The 23901-nt window shown below is 37.9% G+C and overlaps 2 protein-coding genes across 2 annotated transcripts in view; both read right to left on the bottom strand.

Annotated features, from left to right (window-relative positions):
* The window catches only part of ABCA12 (ATP binding cassette subfamily A member 12), a 177196-nt gene that overhangs the window by 34204 nt on the left and 119091 nt on the right, over positions 1-23901 (bottom strand). The window contains exons 21-33 of the mRNA XM_025892081.2: positions 23524-23703; positions 22646-22961; positions 19577-19691; positions 13522-13851; positions 12158-12227; positions 11935-12069; positions 10437-10583; positions 9323-9509; positions 7009-7227; positions 5631-5827; positions 4683-4843; positions 3046-3282; positions 2170-2320 (exon numbers count right to left, since the gene is read on the bottom strand). Coding sequence (XP_025747866.1) covers positions 2170-2320; positions 3046-3282; positions 4683-4843; positions 5631-5827; positions 7009-7227; positions 9323-9509; positions 10437-10583; positions 11935-12069; positions 12158-12227; positions 13522-13851; positions 19577-19691; positions 22646-22961; positions 23524-23703 — 2445 coding nt within the window. The remainder of the gene's footprint in view (positions 1-2169; positions 2321-3045; positions 3283-4682; positions 4844-5630; positions 5828-7008; positions 7228-9322; positions 9510-10436; positions 10584-11934; positions 12070-12157; positions 12228-13521; positions 13852-19576; positions 19692-22645; positions 22962-23523; positions 23704-23901) is intronic.
* Positions 1219-1714, bottom strand: LOC112839195 (10 kDa heat shock protein, mitochondrial). Its single transcript, XM_025892102.2, has one exon. The coding sequence runs from the start codon at positions 1591-1593 to the stop codon at positions 1285-1287; it is 309 nt and encodes a 102-aa protein (XP_025747887.1). The 5' UTR covers positions 1594-1714; the 3' UTR covers positions 1219-1284.

Below are 23901 nucleotides of genomic sequence, written 5' to 3'. Positions count from 1 at the left end.
CCTCGGGAAATGTTCTTCAGGTGTGGAGAAAAATTCCCTGGCTTCTGAACATAAGAGGAGCCGTGGAAGCCATAAACTGTTGCTTCCTCTATGGTGCTCTTACAACTGATAATTCCATAGCCCTCCCTAAAAATGTAACATTCTCTCCGAGGGCCTGCCGCCAAGCACTCCTCTACATGCAATAAGATGACTGTCAAGTCTGTGGATAGTTTTAATTCTCCATCACAAATTATACAGCACAAAAAATCATGATCTTCATTTAGCTGATAAGGAAAAATACAAAGCTGCTTAATTTAAAATGAATTCCAATTAAACAGAGTGAACAAGTTTAAATGCAAACTCATATCTCTGCAAAGGGGAATTGTAGAAGGAGCTGAATATTTTAAGTTAATTAGTATGCTTTTCTGTTTCTTGAGAAATTACATGTGGATGACTTACAGGTGTATCAAATGGAGCAAATGTGCTTTCTAAAAGATAATGTCAGTGAGGGAAACATTTTGACTGAAGAATAGTTTCAAATTATGAGACAAATGCAGAGGCAAATACATAACATTTACTTCCTGAAGCAGATGACCACTTTCTAATCAAAGTCCTCAATTCCATGGGCTCGACAATTATATTCCCCAAAAGATGATAAATGAGGAATATGGCAGAGGACAAATGAGACTCCCAAGTTCCAGAACTACGCAAACATCAGAGATGATCTTTTCTAAGTTTTAGAGCCAGGCAAATGTTTAATTAAAAGTTCTGTTCCTAGAGATTTTTTCCAAGTTAAGCAAACTGTTGAAATGACTATTCCATAATTTATACATCATTTTACTATATGCTTCCTTAAGTAAATAGTGTTTCCAAAGGCAGAAATTAACTGTCAGAAAGAGAATAAGAGAGGATAAAAGTTATTTTCAAAGGAGCCCAATTCCTCAGTCATATCAAGAAGCACGATTTTTCAAACATGTCTTGTGTGAGGAATTGGGTGGGTGGGGGGGAACCTATTATTATAGGTTCTTAGCCATGGAGTCTGACTTCATCAAATCTGAGACCTCCCCCAAAAGCATTTCCTCAGAGCCTGAATATTCTCATCACCTGAATTGTCCACAGAAGGGAAAGATTAGACATGTTTCCCAATGAGGCCCCATAAAGAGTGATGACTCTTTTTTTTTTTTTTTTAGTTTGGATACCATTAGTTTATTATAAAAGAGAGACATGAAAATTATTTACATGATTAAAGATTTCACAACTTCACTGGAATGGGCAGCTTCACTTCATGCCATTTTAATAATGATTTCAGTCCACATACTTTCCGAGAATGTCACCATCTCTAAATAAGAAATAATCCTTGTCATCTAGAACTACTTTGGTGCCTCCATATTCTGGGAGAAGAACTTTATCTCCAACTTTCACACTAACTGGTTGAATCTCTCCACCCTTTCCTTTAGAGCCCGATCCAACAGCTACTACTGTTGCTTGCAACACTTTTCCTTGAGATTTTTCTGGAAGCATAATACCTCCTTTGGTTACAGTTTCAGCTGCGCTCCTTTCAACTAAAACTCGGTCAAAGAGGGGAAGAAACTTTCTAAACGCCTGCCCTGCCATGACGCCGACCGCCGCAGTTGGTACTCCGCTCTGGAGCTGCCGCCTCTGCAAGAAGACCCGCAGTACGACCCTTCGGCCACGTGAACGTGGGAAAAGGCTGCCCAGCGCGCAGGCGCGCTCACTCCTACCCCCCCCCCCGCTCCTCCCCGCAAAAGAGCGATGACTCTTATTATAACTTTTTTCCAATGACTCCTCTGCTGAATATGTTTAATAGCAGTCAGCTACCTTACAAGGTAATTTTGTCCATTATTGGACAGCAGCAATTACAGGAAGGATTTTAACTTGTCGAACACAAATCTGAAATTGTAGTAAACACCTTGAAAATGACTTCCGGCAGGTATAAGGAGTACACATCACCACCATAACAAGCAAGTTCTCTCCCATTCTTCGAAATATTTTTGAAATAGAGAATTTGATTTCATTTAACAAATACTTGGTATGTTAAAAAAAGAAAGCTTATATTTCTTTATTCCTTTTGAATTTAGAAAGAAAATGTGAAGCTGAATTTTTGCCCTGTGATTTTCTCCTTTATGTCATTTAGGGGAATTAAGCAAAACATGCACATTAGATTTATACCATCTCTGTCTGTGAAACTGCTGCTGCTCACAGATAAATCATCGGGAGCTGAGATGCCATTGGTACCGGAATTTCCAATTTTCTTTTGTGTTAAGTGCTCAAGACTCATACTGCTATTTTTTTGTGACTCTTTAGTCAAGTTCAGAAAGACCTAGAAAGAGAAGCCAGGAACACTTCATTAACATAAAATATGCATGTCCTTTCTACTTCCTAAGTTCGATTTTGAATTTTTATCACATTTATTGAGACAAACAAGTGTGACTTTAAATGAATATTTTTAACAGTGACTTTGAGTGAACATTTTTTTAACCATACAACTTTATTACAGTATTATTGACTATATACCCTATGCTGTACTTTTCATCTCTGTGACTTACTTATTTTATGTCTAGAAGTTTGTATCTCTTAACCCCCTTCCCCTGTTTCAGTCATCCCCCACCCCCCTACGTAAACACTTCGGTATGTGAAAGGTACGTGTTCTCTAATTGGATAAACGTGTTTGTTTTCAGAAGTCACTCTTACATAAGAACAGTACTGAGATAGTTTGAAGATTTTCTGATGTTGTGAAAGGTTTATTTAAAATATTTCTTTACTCTTTTTAAATTTTTTTAAAGATTTTATTTATTTATTTGAGAGCAGGAATAAGATAGAGAGAGCATGAGAGGGGGGAGGGTCAGAGGGAGAAGCAGACTCCCTGATGAGCAGGGAGCCCGATGTGGGACTCGATCCCGGAACTCCAGGATCATGACCTGAGCCGAAGGCAGTCGCCCAACCAACTGAGCCACCCAGGCGCCCTCTTTACTCTTTTTAAAGAACTGTGCATATTTATTCTCAGGGAACAGCAAGTTATATCAGCTTCAAAAAGAAGAAACGCACCTCTTCCACGGTGGTGTCTGAAATACCGTAGCACCCGATGTTGAGATCACCCATGCCATTGTCCAGTGCCCTCAGGAGTGACAGGTAGGCTCCTGAGACTTTGGTGCTAAATGGAGGAAGCACATACACCAGCTCTCCCCCAATGTCCTCCTTGAGGTAGGCTTCAGGGAGGTGCGATCGGATCATTGCTGTCACGGCTGTCGTGTCACATGTTGTATTTGCACTTAGGTTTGGACTCTAGGGACAAAACCAGAAGTTACCACTCCTTTGTCCTTACACCGTAGTGACGCCCAAGGGTCCTCATCAGAGGGTGGTGAGACTCTTTTGGGCCACCCAGACCTGAGTCAGATGACACATCCCTCCTCCAATGGCTCCCTGTCCCACGGGAGTCCCTAGAGCTGTCTGCAAGTCACTGTTCTATTGGCTCCATTCTCCCGCCTGCCCCGTCCCTTCTCCAGCTTCACTGCCCACTACTCACTGCCCTCTCATCTGCTCTACTCCAGCCACAACAGCTGCTTTGTGTTGTGGGAGTGTTCTGCCCTCAGGCACACCCTCCTTGGGGCCTTCTCAATTGTTGTTCCTTTGCCCCCAGATAATGACATGGGTCCTTCTCTCCCAAGCCCCAACTCTTGCTCAACTGTCATCTTCTCAGAGACCCTTCTCTTCCTACCCTACGTAAAACGGCACCACTCGGCATTCTCTATTCCCCCTTCTCTGCTTTATTTCTACCCACAGCATTTATCACCCGATAATAGACTTAATAGTACACTTAATTCCCCACACTCTATCAGAATATAAACTCCACGAGGGTAGAGATTTTAATATCATCAGTCCACTGCTGTATCCCCAAGGTCTAGAACAGTGACTTGAGCACACACTAAGGCATAAAACACACCTAATATATATATATGGTTCTTAATGAATTAATGAATATAAAAATAAACTGCTTTTTATTTGGAAGTCAGATCAGGATGTTCAGATACAAAATAAATGATTGTAGTCAAAGCCAGCCTAATGGCATACACATCTTGCACAGTATTGATAATCATGCTATTTTTAGGTGGCATGGGGGTCCTTAGTCAGCAGCTGTTCTTCAAAGATGTCAAAGCATCATTGGCCTTAGTTAGTCTTCACATTGCCACTTGAGGGGTACTGATCAGAAGGTGCATACACAACTGCATATTCTCTTTATTTGCTTTAATGCAAACAATCTAATTTTTAGCCTTATAGACTGAAATGCTAGGGAAACTAATAGGCTCATCCTCCATCAGTAACTTTAGGATATAGATCCTCTAAAAAAAGGATCTATATCCTAAGGTAAAAACCTAGTGCCCTGGTTCTTGTTGGGAGATACCAGACTAGGAGCATCAGCATCACCTGGGCCCTTGTTAGAAATGTAGTCAATTGTGAAGCCCCATCCAAGACCTAATGAATCAGAGACTTTTGGGGTGAGGCCAGAAATCTGGGCTCAACCAAGACCTCCAGGTGTTCTGATGCTCCCTTAAATTTGAGAAACATGAAACTAACATATTAATGATGAATTTTAGCAATTAATAAGGTTGGAGAGATTCTGCCTCCATTTCACACAAAAATTAATTTATGACTCTACAATGAGGTGTATTTTCTCTCTTACAAACCTTTTTCTTGGTGAGTGTGAGGTGATACCCATCACCAAATGCTTCCTTGAGGTAAAATGGTGACCCACAACAGCGCAGCCCGCCCTGCTCCAGGAAGGCGATGCGGTCACTCAGCACTTCAGCTTCGTCCAAGTGGTGCGTTGACAGAATGATTGTTCTGGCTTGAAAATACAGAGAAGAACCACTGAGAATGAAAAATTAAGACACAGTTCCCGAGATCTACAGAGTTCGCACAAGTAAATCCTGTGATTTATGAGGAGAAGAGGCACATTTTATGAGATAACTGAAAAACTGACCAGAAAGAGCTTTCAGAATAAAGAGAAATTCAGAAGGGTGTTACTAAATATCTAAATATCTGTTTTCTTATACGTTGGCAGCTAATAAGCATTTGCCATGCCGTAGGGCTAGATGTCCATCATTTAGAGTGTGCGTGTTAGCAAATCCTTCCTTAGTTTGCTCCCTTGTCTTCATTTTCATTTTTCCTCTCTCTGTTTCTGTCTCTCTCCCCCTCTTTCTTCACGATGAAGAAGCAATAATTTTAAAGACTTTTTGAATATTCCTCTCTGATTAATCCACTCTACGCTGATTGCTTCTTTGCTTTACATCCTGTTAGCACTTGTTTAGTCTGTTTTCAGTTTATTTTCGTTTGTGTATGTTTGGTATCTCTAATTAGATTCTAAGCTCCTGGAGGCAGAATTTGGGACTTCTATCAGATGTGCATGCTCTCAGAAGGGCCAGTGAAGTGCTCAACTCACCATGCTCAACTACATGGATATTAACTAACTGACCCAGAAATTTAGTGGTGGGAAGAGAAAAATTGTGAAGGGGAAGACCCCATCTGAGACTCTTAATGGAGCTTCGAAACAGAAAAGGTGTAAAGTTGGTTGCATGCATCCCAGAGGGCAAATTTAGGCCTGCTGGGTGCAGAAGTTATAAGAGTACTCATACCAGTTTTGTTCTTGGATATAACATCCCAAATGCTTCGGCGAGAACATGGGTCAACTCCAGTGGATGGTTCATCCAAAATGACTACCCGTGATCCACCGATAAGAGCTATAGATATGGATAACTTCCTCTTCATTCCTCCTGACAATGTTCCAACTCTCTTATGACGATGGCTATACAGTCCAGTATCTTTTAGTGTCCTTCAAAAATAATGTGTGGTGGTTATTTTTGACAGATAAAATATTTGAATATTTAAAAAATACAATAAGCACTTTAAGTAATAGGTCTTTACTAAGCAACTATTATGTGCTCAGCAAGGTGCAATACACTATTGAGGATTCATGATATAGTTTTTTTTATTGTTTATCATTTAGTTGGAGGCACAAAGTTAATACCCAGAAAACACCACCAGGGAATATATGGCTCATTTTTTTATTTGTTTCTCTAAAAATATTTATGGAGGGCCTGCCTGTTTTGTGCCAGACCGTTTTATTAGTTTCTAGAGGAAAGCAGTGAGATGATATTCCTACTTATAAGGAGATTAGGTTCTAGTGTGTGTATGTATCAGAAGGGATGCAGATTAAATTTAGTCAAGAAACATATTTCCAAGTAAGTTTATAATTTGCCAGGTAGTGACAAGTGCAATAAAAAATACATGAAGCAGGGAACATGAGATAAGGATTGCCTGTGGCATGTTATTTTAAGCATCTATTTTATATATGGTCATCCCCTCAGAGAAGGTGACATTTGGTCAGAGACCAGGAAAGTGGAGGAGTGAGTCAAATGGCTGTTTGGGGAAGGCTGCTCTAAGTAGAGGAAACAGTAAGTGAGAAGCCCTGTGACCAGAACATAAGCCAGCCTGTGACTTGGCCAGTGTGCCCAGAGCACAGTGAATGCGGGGAGAGTGGAAGGAAATGACATCAGAAGTGAGATGGGGCAGGCATGTAGGGCCTCTTGGCCTTGACAAGGACATTACAGAGTTCCACACTGAGTGCGGTGGGAAGCCATAGAGGACTTTGAACCCTGGAGTTATATGGTCTTATCTGCCATTTAAAAAGGTCACCCTGGCTGCTCTTTGAAGGATAAACTATATAAGGGAGAGGAGAAGCTGGGTGTCCAGTCAGGAGGCTTGGCCTGGTATAGTAGCTATTAGAAACAGAGGATTTAGGGCAATATGGTAGCCTGAGATGAAGAGAGTTATATAGTTTCAGTATAATAATTGGTGAAGATAATGACATAAAATGTATACAATACCAGAAAAGTAGAAAAACTAAAAACTAATTGTTTTGTGACCAAATGTTCGTACTGGTATTATTACCATAGCTTGACCTCTTTTTGAGAGGCGTTACCAATGCACATCCTGGTTGCTGCTATAACTGACCTTTTTACTTCCTCATGCAGCTGTTTTTTAGTCCAGTGAGGAACTTTGATGGAGCCATATAAGAGCAGGTGTTCCTTGGTAGTGAGGTAACTAAACAAGACATCGTGCTGCATACAGACCCCCATGTTCTTCCGTACAGTGTGCAGGTCTGTTTTGAGATCTTTTCCATAAACAAAGATGGTACCTGCTGAGGCTCCAAATAGCCCAGTCAACATGGAGCTGAAAATGAAGAAATGATGAATTAGGTGTTAACCAAAATTTAAGCTAAATTTTAGGGCTAAATGTATCTCAGTCATTAGCCAACAATATTAACAGTGTATTTCCTCAGGCAAGATCAAGCTATAAAATAAAATAGTATTAAATGGGAACAAACATTAAATTACTTTTAAGCTTTTAATTATTTAGAGCGTTACATAAATGCTACCCAGTGACAATGATGGGGATGGGGCCGTGGTAGCAATGATGATCATGGTTGTACACTTTAATTGCAACTACACTCTCTCCTTGAGCAAACTCACATACTTCCCTGGCATCAGATGGTATCTCTAGGTCATGGAGTCTCAAATTTTTAACTCTAGCCAAGACCTCATCACTCAGTTCCAGGCTTGTGCTATACATCCAACAGATAGTGCCACTTCTTCATGAGATGTCTTACAGGATCCTCAAACTCAACATGTTTAAAACTTAATTCAGGATCTTTGCCCTCACACCATGTCCCCACTGATGTTCCTCTTTCACCATATGATGAATCTATATACTGGTTGCACAAGCCTGGGATCCAGAAGTTGTGTTTGCATCCTCCTCCCATCTCTGTTTCCTACCTCCACCCATAGGTCCCATTTTCCCAGCCACACCACAGCGCAAGCCACACCACCACTTGCTCCAGACCACCGTAGTCTCTTAACTCACCTTCCCATGTGAACATCGGTCACCTTCAGTCCCTTTCTCTACACTGTGATTATTCTCTATCTTATCAGATGATTGCTCATCATCTTTCAGATGGTTAGTAGACCAGGAAACTATTTAATATCCCTCTTCTCCAGTAAAATGTAAGCTCCACGAGTCTGGCAAAGGACATATTTTCTCACCACTCTCTCTCTTAGTACCTAACTAGTATCTTGTACCTTGTGCATAATAGACCTTAAATGACTATCGTGGATTAAATAGGGCATCGATATTATATGCCAATTCTTCCCATAAAAACACATTGAACTACAAACAATATACTTCATTCTTTATATTCAGAAGAATAAAATTGAGACTTTCTCAGCCAAAATTACATCCTCTTCAAAAGCCTTCTCCATCTCTTTTTTTCATTGGTCTTTTATTGCCTATTAGAAATCCTGTTTTTAAGCACTGTATGCTCACTAGAAAGCCAACTTTGAATTTAAACAGGCCATATAAATAAAAGCAACTGCACACATTCACTCATTTCATAACTGTCCTTTGTCTCCTCTTATTTACAAAAGAAAAATTATTTGAATATATTTTGGCAGTCACTGAGCTTACTTATGATGATACTAAATAGGATATCTAGCAACTGACACTTTCTCAAATAAGGGCCAGGGCAGCAACGGCATCTTAGCGCTGACTTCCAGCAAAGCCATGCGGAGCATTGGTGGTGAGTCACAAAAAAATTCAAAAGAATGTCACTTTAAAAACATTTGAATCTCTTCTCCTTTTGGACACAGGAAAATGCTAGTTAAATGAAGAGTGAGAAAGAACAGCCCATGTACCGCTCCTAGCCTTTTTGATCTATATCTGATGGCTGGTGATTCTTTTCTTTCTTCATGAATCAAGGCAAGGAGCAGCTGGGGCTGAGTGTGTTTATAGCAGAGTGTGTAAACTCAAAATTATACATGGGCCAGAATAGAAATGCAAATAAATGGAACAGACTGGGCATATGAGACAGTGCAGATTTGTGGGGAACAGGAATAAATCAGAAAGCAGATGTTCCCTTTAAGAGAACAGTCACCAGTAAGTCCCAACCAATTGTCCCTACCTAGGACTGTGGAACCAATGTTGTCCGAACTTCCTATTATCCAAGAAATGTCAAGAACATTTCTTTTTATTGGGACATTTCTCCATTCTAAAATACTGGCACTGAGTTAAACATTTTAAGACGTACTAGGTGGGTCTGATCTGGCCTTTGAGCTCCCAGGTTGGGACCTATGATTTAGACTACATTCTATAGTAAACAAATTGAGCTATCTTAATCCATCTGGGAGATGTAATTACATTATTCTTATGAAAGAGGTGAGGAAATATTAAGTAATACGCTTCCACGACAATAAGTGTTCAAAAAGTAACATACATTGTAGTAGTTTTCCCGGCTCCATTGGGCCCCAGCAATGAAGTAATGTGTCCTTCATAAAAGTTCAGATTGAGGTTATCAACAGCAGTTTTCGAGCCATAGATCTTTGTGACCCCATGCAGGGCAACCCCAACTGTGAGATCTTTAGGTTCAGGCTCAATGTTGGAGGGAAAAATGTACTCAGGACCTGGAGGGAAATCAAGAGAAGAGTTACAAGCTCACAAAGAAGGAAAATGCAGCTAGAGCTAGATTTTTGCTTAATTAAAAATTGAAGACTGTATAACAGTACAGCCCTCTAAGTAAAAATTCTGGAAACAAATGATCTATTATCTTTAGCCTCCTTCTCATCTGGTTATAAGAATGATTGAGGGTGAGGAACCACATTCTCTAAGGGTGATATTAGCCTTCTGTCAGAATAGGTAGTCCTAGAATACAGTATCATAATAATGAATTGCCCTTTATTCAGCAGATCTCGAATATTAAAAAGACAGTCTAAGTCTTGTTCCTCTGATCAGAAAAGATAATACCAACTTATGGAAAAAATGTCTACAAGGTGTGATTTTATAGTGACAAAGCCAGCTCAGTTCTGTGGTTTATAGATTCCAGTTCACTGATTACTATCTACATGTGCTTCAGGCATCACAAATAGACCATGGATATGGGTCATCCTTACTTTGTAAAGATGGCACTACTTACCCAATGTCAGTAAGTCATGAGCTTTCAACTGTTTGTGTCCAGTATTGGTGATGGGTTATGAAAAATTATCTGTACTTGTACCTTGGTTACTCTTTTTGACTAGTGACAGATGGCTGGAGTTAGGGATGTAGACTGTGGCCCAGGAACAAAATTTTTCTCTGTGTGTGTCTAACTGGACCACAAAGGGATCTACAATCTTGGCCTAATTAGCTCCATATGTTAACCAACTGAGCTAATGAGCCCAGAAAAAGCCACAATTTAATCTCCATAAGAGTCTAAACACATATGTGTAGACATATTCATCCATGACTAAAAGGATAATTTTGCCATTTAGAAAAACCTAATTAAAATCACTAGTCATGTAAATTTTACATCACTTCTGTCATAATAATGCTTGTTGTTGACCTACTTGTCTTACTAGCAGATGGGTTCGTGTTCTGCATCATGATATTAGTAAACATAAGGCCATTGCTTTTCTCATGTTTCACGTCTGTACATCCCAATCGCTCCTTCCAATAGGAAGGAAGGACTGGAAAATACCACGGAGCGGCCATACCATATGTACCTGTAATGAAAATGTATTAGGAAGAGTAAATCAGTTGACTGTTAACATGAAACATCAGAAACTAAACAAGAGAACGTTATACATGGTTCAGAAAGTATTTTCATTTTTTTGATCTATATCAAACTAAAGCGTAGTCTCAGTTTCCAAAGTAAAGCAAAAAAGATAAGCTCTCTTTTATTCTTTTTAAAAACAGCTTCATTAAGGTATAATTATACAGCATAAAATTTAGTCATCACAGTTAAGTGTAGGGGTAGATGGTTTTTAGTAAATATAAAGTTGTGCAACCATCACCACCATCCATGCATTAGAACCACCATCCATACATTATAGCTTCAAAAATTTTTCTCATGACCATTTACAGATAACCCCTGCTTCTACCCCAAGTTCTAGGCAATCACTGATTTGCTTTCTATCTTTACATATTTGTCTTTTATAGGAATTTTATATAAATGGAAGCATACTCTTTTATTCATTTAGAACATTAGGAAAATGTACAATTATCAATAAGGCTGAATGGAAAAGCTCCCAACCATGTTAAAAGTGATGACTACTTGAGACCTAGGATGGGGGACCCAACTAGTGTTTTCCATTAGAATTTGGTAAATTCTCCTTAGAATTAAGAGATCTGGTTTTTGCTTTATCACATGTCAAAAGCCCATTTGAAAAGACTGGATTCCATGCTTCTTAATCCACTCCATCCTTTAAAGGAACATCAGATTATCAACAATAGGCAAACTATGGACAGGGCCTAATTGTCCATCGACCGATGAATGGATAAAGAAGATGTGGTACACATACACAATGGAATATTACTCAGCCATCATAAAGAATGAAGTCTTGCCATATGCAATGATGTGGATACAGCTAGAGTATATTATACTAAGTGAAATAAGTCAGAGAAAGACAAAGACCATATGATATCACTCATATGTGGAGTTTAAGAAACAAAACAGATGAACATATGGGAAGGGGGTAAAAAAAAGGAGAGAGGGAAGCAAACCCAAAGAGACTCCTAACAGTAGAGAACAAACTGAGGGTTGTACTAGACAGGTGGTGGGTATTAAGGAGGGCACTTGTTGGGATGAGCACTGGGTGTTGTATGTAAGTGATGAATCACTGAATTCTATTCCTGAAACCAATATTGCACTGTATGTTAACCCACTAAAATTTAAATAAAAATAATAAAATAAAATAAAGGAACATTAGAGAAAGAATTCACCAGTGCATTATCTCATCCTGGAAAATCATGGTTAGTTCTGGGATGGCAAACCAAATATTAGAAAATATATATTAGCTGATTTATAGTTATGAAAACTATAGAAAAATATATCTGTTGGAAGTATGTTCATACCTGGAAACACATTCCTGACATACCAAGCAATAAGGAAATAAATTAAAGAATCAGCTAGGATTAGACAGCACAGCCAGCCAAATGAGGTGGTGTCATCCTGAACTGGGGAACTGTACATATTTTCCCACTGAAGACCTAAAAAGTGAACACATATATTTATTCTTCTGTGAGACATACTGCAGTTGTGAATGCTACAATCCAGTTTTAAAGGAAGTGAGCCTACCAATGCCTTGCTCCTCATATCTTGCAATGTACTGACTTGCATAACTGAATGCTGTTGGGGACAGGAGACTCTGTGAAGAAAATAAACAGCAATGATAGTTCTTATAGATTTTGTACAAGAGGGATATAAACATACTTAAAACTTTGGACACTTAATATAGGTAAAATTGACACTAACTCCCTAAGCATATTTAAAAATACAGAGGTCCCTTAGCAAGCCCGCTACCACTCTGAAGGAAGAGAAGAGGGAATAGCAGAAAACAAATGCAGAAAAATTACAACTTGGAAGATAGTTGTCAAAAATCCAAAATATATATCTACACTTGGTAAGTATTGCTTAGCAATTTCTAAAATAGGAAATTACAGGGTAATGCAATGTTAAGACTAAAATCAAATAAATGATTAGGAGCCAGAGGATGTTTTTACTTCATAAATTGATTACAGGTAACAGAAGTACTATGAATGAAAATATACTAAAATACGAATTGATTGAATACTTATAATGCAACACATTAGAAATTTAATGTCCTTTTAACCCAAAGCAGTCAATGTTAAATGAAAGTTATTTAACACTGTTTCCATAAACACCAAAGTTTCAATATGACTCTCAGTGAGATTTATTTTTCTGCTTTCCAAATTTCAAAGTAAGTATTTTTAATGATTTCATTAAATTTCTTAAATTAATTCAATACTTTTGAATTAGAACAGGCAGAAAAGAACTCAAAATTGATTATATAGTCAGTGCATTTGTCTTTATGCCTGTAAGTAATATTGAATGTTATGAAAACGGTGAAAATTATTCATATAGAAGAATAACTCCAGTAATAAAGGTTTTAAGATATTTAAGGAATTGAACCAGAGAAGAAGTCAGGATTTTTGATGATCTTTAAAATGTAACACATTACATTTTAACTACTCTTTCTTCAGAAATTATTTCTTTTTTTAAAAAAATATTTTATTTATTTATTTGAGAGAGAGAATGAGATAGAGAGAGTACATGAGACGGGGGAGGGTCAGAGGGAGAAGCAGACTCCCCGCTGAGCAGGGAGCCCGATGCGGGACTCGATCCCGGGACTCCAGGATCATGACCTGAGCCTAAGGCAGTCGCTTAACCAACTGAGCCACCCAGGCACCCCAGAAATTATTTCTTAACAGAAGTGCTGTTAAGAAAAGTCTCTTTTTCATTGTCTTATGCTTGTACAGTATACAACAATGTAGAAAAACTGTCATTAGGACAGTTAAGCTTATTTTGCAATCACAGAACTTTTCAATTAGATAAATGAACTTCCAGTTTAAGAGTCTAAAAACATAAGAAGAATCAGTTCTTATCACACCCTGGCCATTCAGTTGTGACAGTTGACTCACCATGAATACTTTTATTACATAGCTCAACTCATCCTCAACTGTAATCAGAACGATAAATGGAAAAAAGGCAATGATGTAGATGAGGCTTCCAATCAGGGCTGCGATGTTGGTGTTATTGAAGAAGACACTGATAAGATAACTCATGGCAATAACTGAGAAGCTGTAGTCCGAAAAATACAGGAACAAAATGAACCCATTTGTTTTAGGAAGAATATTGCCAAACTTGAGTATAATGATGAGGATGACAATGGTCACTAGTAAAAATCCAACGCTCTCTATAAGCCAGGCAAAAAAGTGGCTGCAGGAATTCACACCCATCATCTTCATGTACTGTGAAAAGGAAAAAGTGTTAGCCACTTTTTGAGCCAATATTCTCTCAAATAGCAATTATTTCTGCACCATGACAAAATGCCCACGAGACTCTTCATATATATGGAACTAGGCATCTTAATGATTTTCATAAGTCAAGGATTTGTCCATGCTTGCTATGTAAAATTAATATGACCATTTATATCGGCCCATTTTAAATTATATGCTTTCAGAGTACCCCAGTATAATGGATGATTTGGATGGTGAGGTTCTTTTTTTTTTCCAATTTCATTTTATAACTGGTATCTAAGATGTATCCAGATTAAATTAGTTTAGAATAGATTATCAAAATTTATGGTGTCTCCTGCAGAATTTTACGACATGAATTTGACATTTGTACAGTCATGAATATTTCAAGCTCATAGAAAAACATGGTTTATTTCAAATTCAGTGTAGGGACTGAGATAATAAAGCTCCATTTTTTTTTTAAACGAAACATTAATGGACAACACAATCAGTACTCTTGTTCCTGAGAGAAAGAGCATAAACCTGACTCCTAAGAATTAAAACATGGAAACTTTGAAGGGAGACTTTCTGCCTTTTGGCCCAGTTTCCCCATCCTTAAGATCATTGGGAGTTTAGGGCAGGTTTGTCATCTTTGTTTTCCAAAAAGACATTCATGCACCCAAAATGAACTCATGTATCTGAGATCATCTATACCTCTCTCTCAATTTATATTTTTTAATAACTCAGTGATATCCCTAGAGACCAAGGCATTCCACCAAGGTAGACAAACAGACCAACAGGATGTGTTTGACCATTAGCTCAAAGGGATTCTGAAAGATCTAAATTCCCCTGGATCTTAGCTGTCTTAAATTTGGTGACATGTTGCACTTCGGGGGAACCTGGATATCCTGGTTTCTAGTTTTAACAATACATGATTAATGCTAAGCTTAGGAATCTAACAGTCCATTTTAAAAAAAGAACAAAAGAAAAGCTCCACTAACAGCTTTATAATCCAGTATTTTGGGTAAATTCAAGGATTTTCAATGTCCTCCTTCTTTAAAACTAACTAGTCTAGAAAAAAACAAAACAAAACAAAAGGAATGTGCCGAATCTTTTGCTCTACACGTAAAATAGTGAATTTTACTTTCTGCCTTTGCAACTTATCACATTTTGATAACTCTGCTGCTCCTCTTGTTGCCATGGAAACAGCCACCTGACTGCCAACAGTCTAAGCTGTGGGCCTTAAGCTAATCACCACTGAGAAAAAGCCTGTGACTTTTCCTCTTAACTTTGACCTCTTGCTCACCTTCCTCCCTCCTTACTGCTTCTCTCCTCCCAGGCCTTCCGCCCTTTGCAGTATAGACTCAACTTATGTTTCCATAGGAATGGAAGTGGGGGTCAAAGTACAAAAAATCCAGCATGGAGCGAAGATGCACCATGGAAGGTTTCTTCCAGTTGCTGCGCATCTATCATTGAAAACAAAATTACATTTCGGTATGAGAAAATATCTCACAGGTCTTATTTTCGAAATTTTCTCTCTGCTCCCCAACCCATTTGAGAAAATTACCGTGTCATGTTTGATGACTGCACTTTAGAGACACTCGCCTATTCAAATATGACCATGATCACATTAGCTCTTTTTATTTGCCTTTCCTATTTGTGTTTTGAGATTTAACTGAGTTTATAATTAACTGGAGAGTTATGGGACCCCTATAACTACTCCAAAGCTGATATTCACCACCTAATTTCATGTGCCTTATATGAAAAATATCTTCTCTCCAATAGCAGTGTGTCAGTAGGAGACAATGTCAGTATATTTCACAAGGTGGATATAAAATACCTAGGACACTATCAAGGACATGGAATAAAGCTGACTTGGTGTGCACAAACATGTTTTCCTTCCCCCAAAATTGAGAGCTTCAAAATAATTTTAAATATATATATATAAAATATATATTATATATCTAGAAAATTCTCCATTCATAGCCTTATTAAAAGATAATCTGGCAAACTTGAAGACCAGACTAAAGGTGTTTATCACTGTAATTTTGAAATTTTCAAGACTCGAGATCAGATTCCTTTTTCCTGAGAGTTGGTAGAGTTGGAGAATGATCACTGCTTCTTACTGAAACGGACTGAGTTAGGTGCGCCCAAAAGTGTTCACTATTTAACATTCTAGCATGAAACTTCAGTGTTAAACTTCAGGATTTTATGCCATGAGGAGAACAGCTGTTATTCATAAAGAGAAAGAGCAATGAGAGCATGTAAGTCATCCATAAATTATCCAGATTCACGGCCAACTTCATTATAATAAACAAGACCAAACTTGCTGATGGAAGATGGCCCATGGAGAAAGTCCGGCTGTGCTTTCCTGGATGTTGTTAGATGCTCCTCAGAGTGACATATGTCAGGTGCCAGCTTTGCAATCAAAGAATCACCTGTCTCAAGCCTCCCAAATCTGCCTGAAGCAGTTCATCAATATCTGATAACCTGTTGCTCAAGGAAAACCCCTCTACACAGTGGTCAGAGTTTGCTCCAGTTTATGGCAGAAAATAATGAGAAGAGATTCTGTAAGATTTGGGATAAATGTATTGCCACATTCGAGAGAAGCTTATGCAGAGGGGTTGACAATGCTTTCAGGGAAAGAAATCACAAACATTCACATATGTCAAGCACTAATTTATAAGGAGTGATACCATTTTATACCTAAACTAAAAAAATTTTCTTAACACTAGATATTTATATTACTGCTTTTTAGTAAGATATAAAGGATGTTGTGATCACTACCTGAAATGTTCCAAATTCCCACCAGTGTGATGGATAGTGTCTATCAAGGAGACATAAACATTATCTAAAGTGAAGCACCAAAGGACTAAAATCCCTTACATAATTCTTGGTAACATCTCTCCAGACCACAGATATTTTAGATTATCTATGAACTGAGAAAGAACACCTCCAAATTGTGTCTCCAGCTGAATATAAGCATTAGAATCCCCATAAATGACTTATATCAGAAGCTAACTCATAAATCAAGAAAATAATGTCAAAAAGTATTTTTCTGTGTGTTGTAAATCAATTTTTTGTATAGCTTTAATATTTTAATTGTTAAAAACAAGGAACACAGAACAAAACCCGACAGAAATCCATTTCAAAATTGTTTTTTTTTTAAACTACAGGCTTAATTTCATTGACAAACTTATTGGGCATTAATATTTGTGCTAATTCCTTTAACAAGTTAAAGGAATTCACTGGAGTCATACTATAACAAGGTCAAGGATTAATGGCTTCACTGAAATAGCAACTAACTTGGTTTTCTTGCCCAGATTTAAGAACAGTTACAGAAGGAAAAAGGTAATTTTTTAACCTTTTTTTATTTAATTGGAATGAGAAGGATGTAGGGAGTTAAAAGCTTTAGAACTTAGTGAATATTAAGATGATGGTATTAAAAAGTGATTTTGAGTCTCTGGTAACCTAAGAGATTTTCCATCATCATCTTCAAAAGTCTTTAAGGGTCTATGCTACCAAAATAAGATTGTGAGAGGGAAAGCAGCTATGCTATGGAAAAGGATTGGTTGAAAGTCAAGACATTTGAGTTCCAGACCTAGATCTACCACTAACTAGCTCTGCAGTTTTCAGCAAGTCACCTCTCAGTGGGCTTAGCTTTTTCACTTCTAAAAAGGAGGAGGGAAGATGAGAACCATGGGCAGTACAGAAAGGCTGAGCAGGAGGCATTGAGGATATTCCACCTATTCCAGTCCCAGTTCCATCAATTCATCTCACAAATAGACTGACCTCCTTTGAATTTAGGATGCTGCTGATTTTAAAGACATGCTATTATTTGGCATGGCAGCAAGAAAGAAAAATCACCACCAAATAAATGATGACACCTTATCAAATGCATCCCAATTTCAGAGGCTTTAAGAAGCAAGGAAAAAAATCTTGACCTTAGAACTGATAAAATATGGATGATTGAATGCCTTTCTTGTTGTGGCAATGAGAGAGCCATATTCTGGAAATGTATCGCTGAATTAAACTTAGATGGTAAGACTTAGAAAGTTGAATGGATTGAGCCCAAGTGAACTGGAAGACTCAAAGCCCGATTGTCTGATTCCACGTTCAGTGATCTTGTACTATATGACTTTGACCCCCAAGATCAGGTAGTTAAATTTTGAAAGTAGATGCATGCAAAATGAAGACACAAAGCTACCAAACAGAAATTGGATCATCATTAAAAGTATGTCTTTCATGTCTTCAATTAAGAAAGAACTCTTCATTATGCTTTGATATTTTTGTGGCATCCATAGATGCACTCAAAGAGCATCATCTTCAAACACAAAATAATACAGTGTGTGTATAACATATACACAATATAATACTTATATTTACTGTGTGTTTCTACTACAAATACTATTTTTAAGGTAGATATTTATTTTGAAGTGGAAAAGAACTCAATTTCTATCACAGTTTTCAACTTTAAAGTTTCCCTTTAATCTGTGAAGATTCACTTCTGAGTACCAGGAACTTGAAAGAGAAACATAAGGTAGGTGCTTGCAACCAAAATTCTGGTTTAGGGCATGGATTCAAGTTTCTAAATTGGAATTAAGAAAGCATTGCACAGAGTTCTGAATACAACAGAACTCAAACCAGTTGATGAGAGGTTTACCAAATTATAACTGAAATACAAAAATGCAGCTGTGAGAATCAACCAGAATTCAAATAGAAAAGGTAAGAAGTATAGGTTCAAACCCTAAGACACCCCTGGAAGCCTGATGCTGAGCTCACAGAAACATGAAACAGTAATTTGTACCTTGTGAGGAGAAAGAATCAATTGCCTGGAAGCACTGGCAAAGTCAGTCTGGAAAGCGCAAGTGGGCTAACAGGTTACTCTAACCTCATTATGTCAGGTTGTCAGCCAGGCCTTGCAATAATTATTGTGCCCCAGTTTTGAAGTGTTTCTGCTTTCTTTTTGCTCCATGAGTGAGTGTAAGAATGGACTCATTACAGGATGGGCAGATAACATAGTTCTTATTCCAATACAATCCCCAAATCACACAATGTTGTTTCATAAATTCTAAAAAGAAGTAAGATGTTTGGGATTTGGAGATAATGATGAGGAACGTGCTCCAGAAGAGATCATGCTTTATATCCCAGGTCCTGTCTTTCATCATTATATTATTCACCTAGTCAGGAGCATAACATAAAATTCTTAGTCGCTCTAAATCATGAGTCAGTGGAAGATAGGGAAGATAATTGAAGAAGACAAGGTATGCTGGAAGGAGACTTTGCTTCATGAGAGCTGAAACAAGCCATCTGTCTGTCTATAACTACGTCTGTGTCTATGTCCATATATCTGTATCTATTTCCATTCGGACTCATTTAGTTACCATGCCAACAGTCTTCCTGCCTTACTAGTTATTATTTAAACTTCCTCCATTAGATCCTAAGTCCTATAGGAACTTCTTGGACAAAATTACTGTTAGGATCATAAATTGTACTCAGATTTTATTCAGAATTATTTATATTCATTTTCTAGAGGCACTTATAAAATGAATTCTATGTAACTTTGTGAGAAAACAGAATATTGCCATATCAGCTGCCTTTATGATTCATAAAATATTTTTCTTTTTAAATTCAGGAGGAATGGGTCAGCCTTTCTGAGTTTGTATAGGGCATGATGAAAATCATAGTAATTATTATGCAAATAGATCTTACTCATAATAAGAGGAGATTCTCGACATACCTCATGAAGCCGGAGATCTTTCTCATAAACAAGCTTTTTTACAAATGCAGCTATAAATACAACCCAGGCAACCATGAGCACAATTGGAAGAGAATAAGAGACACTGGTTAGGAAGCTGTAAAAAAACAAAAACATAAAAACAAAAATTCAGCGAACCAAATGGGTATCATCTATGCAGATCATAATATATAAAAAGAACACATCCTCTCTTACAGTGAATTACATTCCTGTTTTGAAATTGAGCATAGTCATTAATATTGCTCCTTTATTTATGAAGTGTGAGGCTGACTTAATAGTACGCCCATGATTTTCTTGCTGTAATGTTGCAAAAGTGAAAAACAGCTCTGGATTGTTAGATAAAATTACCATATTGTTTAGAGCATGTTTGAGTATGTCCTGTCTAGGAAAATAATTATTACATAGATATAATTGCAAAGCTCAAAACCCTTCTGTCTAAACGAAATTCTTATCTAAAAGGCAGATATAAAATTAGATGATGACTGGTTTATCAGACTAAAAGCTATATCTTCCCAAATTACTGTATTTATCTACTCTTTAGAAGCTCATAGTTATTATTAAACTAAATTTCCCGAAATGAAATAAAATAAAACTCAAAGCGTTCAATTTAAAATGCACACAAAGAACTTGGATTCCTCAAAATAATGTTCCAGGAGATGTTTCATACACAGTATAGCAATGTCTTTTCTGATAATGTGTTAAACTAGGCAGTCACTGGAAGGCTTCATCAGGCTCCAAATATATTTCCTGAGTGGTCTGCCTATGATACCAGAAAGTTCCAATGCAGTGTTTCTCAAAGTTAACCATGCATCACCTGAAGGGCTTACTAAAACACAGATTTCTGAGCCTCACCCATAAGCTTCTGATTTAATATATCTGGGGTGTGATAAAGAATTTGCATTTTAAACAATTTCCCAGGTGATGTCCATGTTGTTGGTCCAGGGATCACAGTTTGAGAATCATGGTTCTGGCACTAGCTACCTTTCTATGGGGTAAGGCAAATGAGTAGTTTTCAATGAGAGGAACTCTAAATTGACCTGTTTTCCATAGTAGGCTCCACTGACATTTTCACTTGGAGAACGATACCAAGGCCATTTCCTTTTTAATCTGTAAGGCTAAGGAATTACCTTGAAGTTCCTCATGAAAAATGCAAATATTAATGGAACATGACATCACCATCATTCATTATAACTTTAGCATCAGAAGTGTATCACCATCAAAGATATGAGGGTTATTTGGGCTTTTTTCTTGGATGAGGAAAGAGTGAGGGTTGGGGCCATATCCAATTTTTTTGATTCCTGGGAAACTATCTGGCATGGGGTAGGCACTTAAACAATATTTGTTGAATGAATTTTCTTTTGGTTCAGGTCCAGCCCTAATGGTGTTTCTGGCCCCAGAATTAGGCAACGGCCCTCATTAATTAATAACATATCCCCTGTAATGTTTCTTCCAAGCGATTGTGTATTTTAAGATTGGTTTGGTTTAGGTTTGGTTTAATATAAGGAGAAAATGCTGGTCTCCTAGTTGAAGGACCAGTAAGGTACTAGCTGTACAACTTTGGACACGTTACTTAACCCTTTTGGATTTCAGTTTTTTTCATCAGGAAAATATGGTTAATGATACCTGCTCCTGCTTACCTTACTGAGGTTGTTGGGTAGAACAAAGGAAATAATATATGTGGGAGCACTTTGTATGCAATAAAGAATTTGTATGTATATGGAAGATACTATGATCATATTCTCCCATGAAGAAGGCGGAGTACAGTTTACTTTTCTTCTTAAAAAAGAAAATCCAGGTACCCACCATCCTAGGTACCAAAATTTACAAGGGAAAACAGATGAGAATTTTCTTTTAATTGAACCCACAGGTCATTGCTATTCATGCAAGCCATTGCAGTTCACACACAGTTCAGGCTGCAAGGAACTGACTGGCCTCCACAACACACAGCTAACCTTGACAACCCGCGGATGGAATCCTCATCCGTCTCCCCGTATCGCTGCTGCACAGAGGGTTACATGACCTCATTTCATCTAGAGCTCTTGAAGCAGCCAAAGGAGACAGACGTATTGATAGAAAGAAAAATGAAAAAAAAAAAGTCCAGAACCATCTGAATTGTATATAAACTGCAGTAATTGGGCTGGATAACAAGTGCAATTTCTTTAAAGTAATATTCAGCCTCCAGCTTTTACGTAGGAGGATGAGCCTGACTGTGGTCAGAGTGGAGGAGCCAGTCACTGCTACTTCACTGGCAGATTTCTTGACCATTCAAATTCAGTTGTCTAAAACGCTGTCTTTGCATTTTTTGTCCATTTAGCAAACCATTTTATTTATTTTTGTTTATTTTTTAAAGATTTTATTTATTTGAGAGAGAGAGAGAAAGCAGGAGCAGGGGGAGAGGCTGAGGGAGAAGCAATTCTCCCTGCTGAGCAGCAAGCCTGAGGCAGGGCTCAATCCCAGGACCCTGAGATCATGACCTGAGATGAAGGCAGATGCTTAACCAACTGAACCACCCAGGCACCCCAGCAAACCATTTTAGATGAAGATTCCTAGCAAGAGGACTGGTAGTGCATAACATAGGTTTAGATAGCATAATATTTATCTTAGAGATCAATGATGTGTTTTATCAAAATTCTTCCTTAAGATTGGCCAGGCACTTGTAGATTTTTAATAAAATTTGAGAGTCGGAAGAGATGTTAAGATTGTCTTGTTTGGAGAAAGGGAAGACCAGTAGAGAGTGGGTAGCATCCAAATCATGCAGCCCTGCACTCAGGTCTGAATTCTGCTGATTCAAGGGCCATAGTCCTTGGAAAGCTAAGGGTTATGATTAAGAAAACCTGAATCATTTGGTAAGGACTTGACCATCATTTTGGTAACAATCAGCAGCTGCAGTGGAGCTGTGCCCTGTGGTGTGGACCCTTTCCTGGAAACAAGCATTTGACAAAAATTTCACGAAAGAGATCTCTTTCACTTGATCCATGTGAATGAATATGCAGAAATGAGTTCTCAAAAAAGTGGCTGGCTATTAAAGGGGCTCTGGCCGCCCAGACTTACTTGTCTTTCATGTAGCAAGGATATGGAATTGCCTGGACCTGGACGGCTACTTCCTGGGAGTTTCTTCCAGTCTGCAATTCAATGATTGCTCTCTCAATACTATCCTGTAAGTAAACAAAAGCCCTGCCATAGATCTGGTTATGGGATGGAGAATTGTGTGGCCCCGGGGCCCAAATCTTGGTCCTTATGCTTCTTGTGGTCTGTGCAGTCTTGAGACTCATACGGATGGTATATTTTATGACAGGAGGAAGAGAGACATCTTCAGAGTCATAGCCTCTGTGCCGGCTTCTGTTAGAAGGAAGCTTAAAAATAACACCTAAAAATAAAATGGCAACAACAGCAGAAAGGTTATTTTATGGTTGACATTGTCCATTGTTTGGAGAGTATACTTAGGGGGCAGCCAAAGAGGCAATTGAGTTTGTAATGTGACCGTAAGTTCAGGCTCCTAATTTACAGAAAAGATGGCTAATTGGAAGTGACAACTTCAGAGATTCAAAGCAGGAGTTTGAGAATATAATTACAAACTAAGTGGCCAGATTAAATATATCATTCTAAGCCACTTACTAAAATTAAAAAAAAACCCACAATAAAATGAATAATCTTGACTGATTATGGACTCAACTTCACCCTGTAACTATGTAGTCCATTTCAGTCTTCATTTTAACCATGCCAACAAAATCACACATTTGTGGAAATCTTGTCAGACAATATAGTGGGTTGACTACATGAAAGGTTTTCGTTTCTAAGGACATCAGAGGGAACAGTGACCCTCCCCCCCTCCAGACTACTTTCCTGAGTTCTCAATGAAAGGGGTAAGGGAAGAATTTGGCCAATTTTAGTACAAAGAGAAACTCAAACTCTAGTAGAATAACACTTACTTCCAAAGAGTTCATTGCTTTTGTAAAGCCTTTTGGCCTCTCTCTCCATTTCATCTATGCTTTTTGCTGCCTGAATACGGTCATATAATACACAGGAGGAAATATTTACTGTCAGGGAAGATAGCGTGTTGAGATGATCAATGATATCAATGCTGTTTTCTAATTTCAGCCTTAGAATATCTAAAAAAGCAAAGCAAAACAGATAAAATATATATTATAATGTTGTTTCTAGTACTAATGAGACAAAACACTGACTTTTGGGTGAGTACTTACCATTATACTAGATTATGAGTAATAGGAAGTTGTAGAATTTACTCTAAAATATCTGGTAATAAAAATACCTAGTAACACCTGGGAAAATGTGTCCAGGTGTGCAAA

Source organism: Callorhinus ursinus, unplaced genomic scaffold, assembly GCF_003265705.2.
Source record: "Callorhinus ursinus isolate GAN/ISIS: 27379988/994484 unplaced genomic scaffold, GSC_fseal_2.0 scaffold2, whole genome shotgun sequence".
In the NCBI taxonomy this organism is placed as follows: Eukaryota; Metazoa; Chordata; class Mammalia; order Carnivora; family Otariidae; genus Callorhinus; species Callorhinus ursinus.
This window is presented reverse-complemented; position numbering and strand designations above follow the sequence as displayed.

Excerpts from the sequence above, each read along its gene's own strand:
- LOC112839195 (XM_025892102.2), bottom strand. The coding sequence starts at position 1,593 with ATGGCAGGGCAGGCGTTTAGAAAGTTTCTTCCCCTCTTTGACCGAGTT.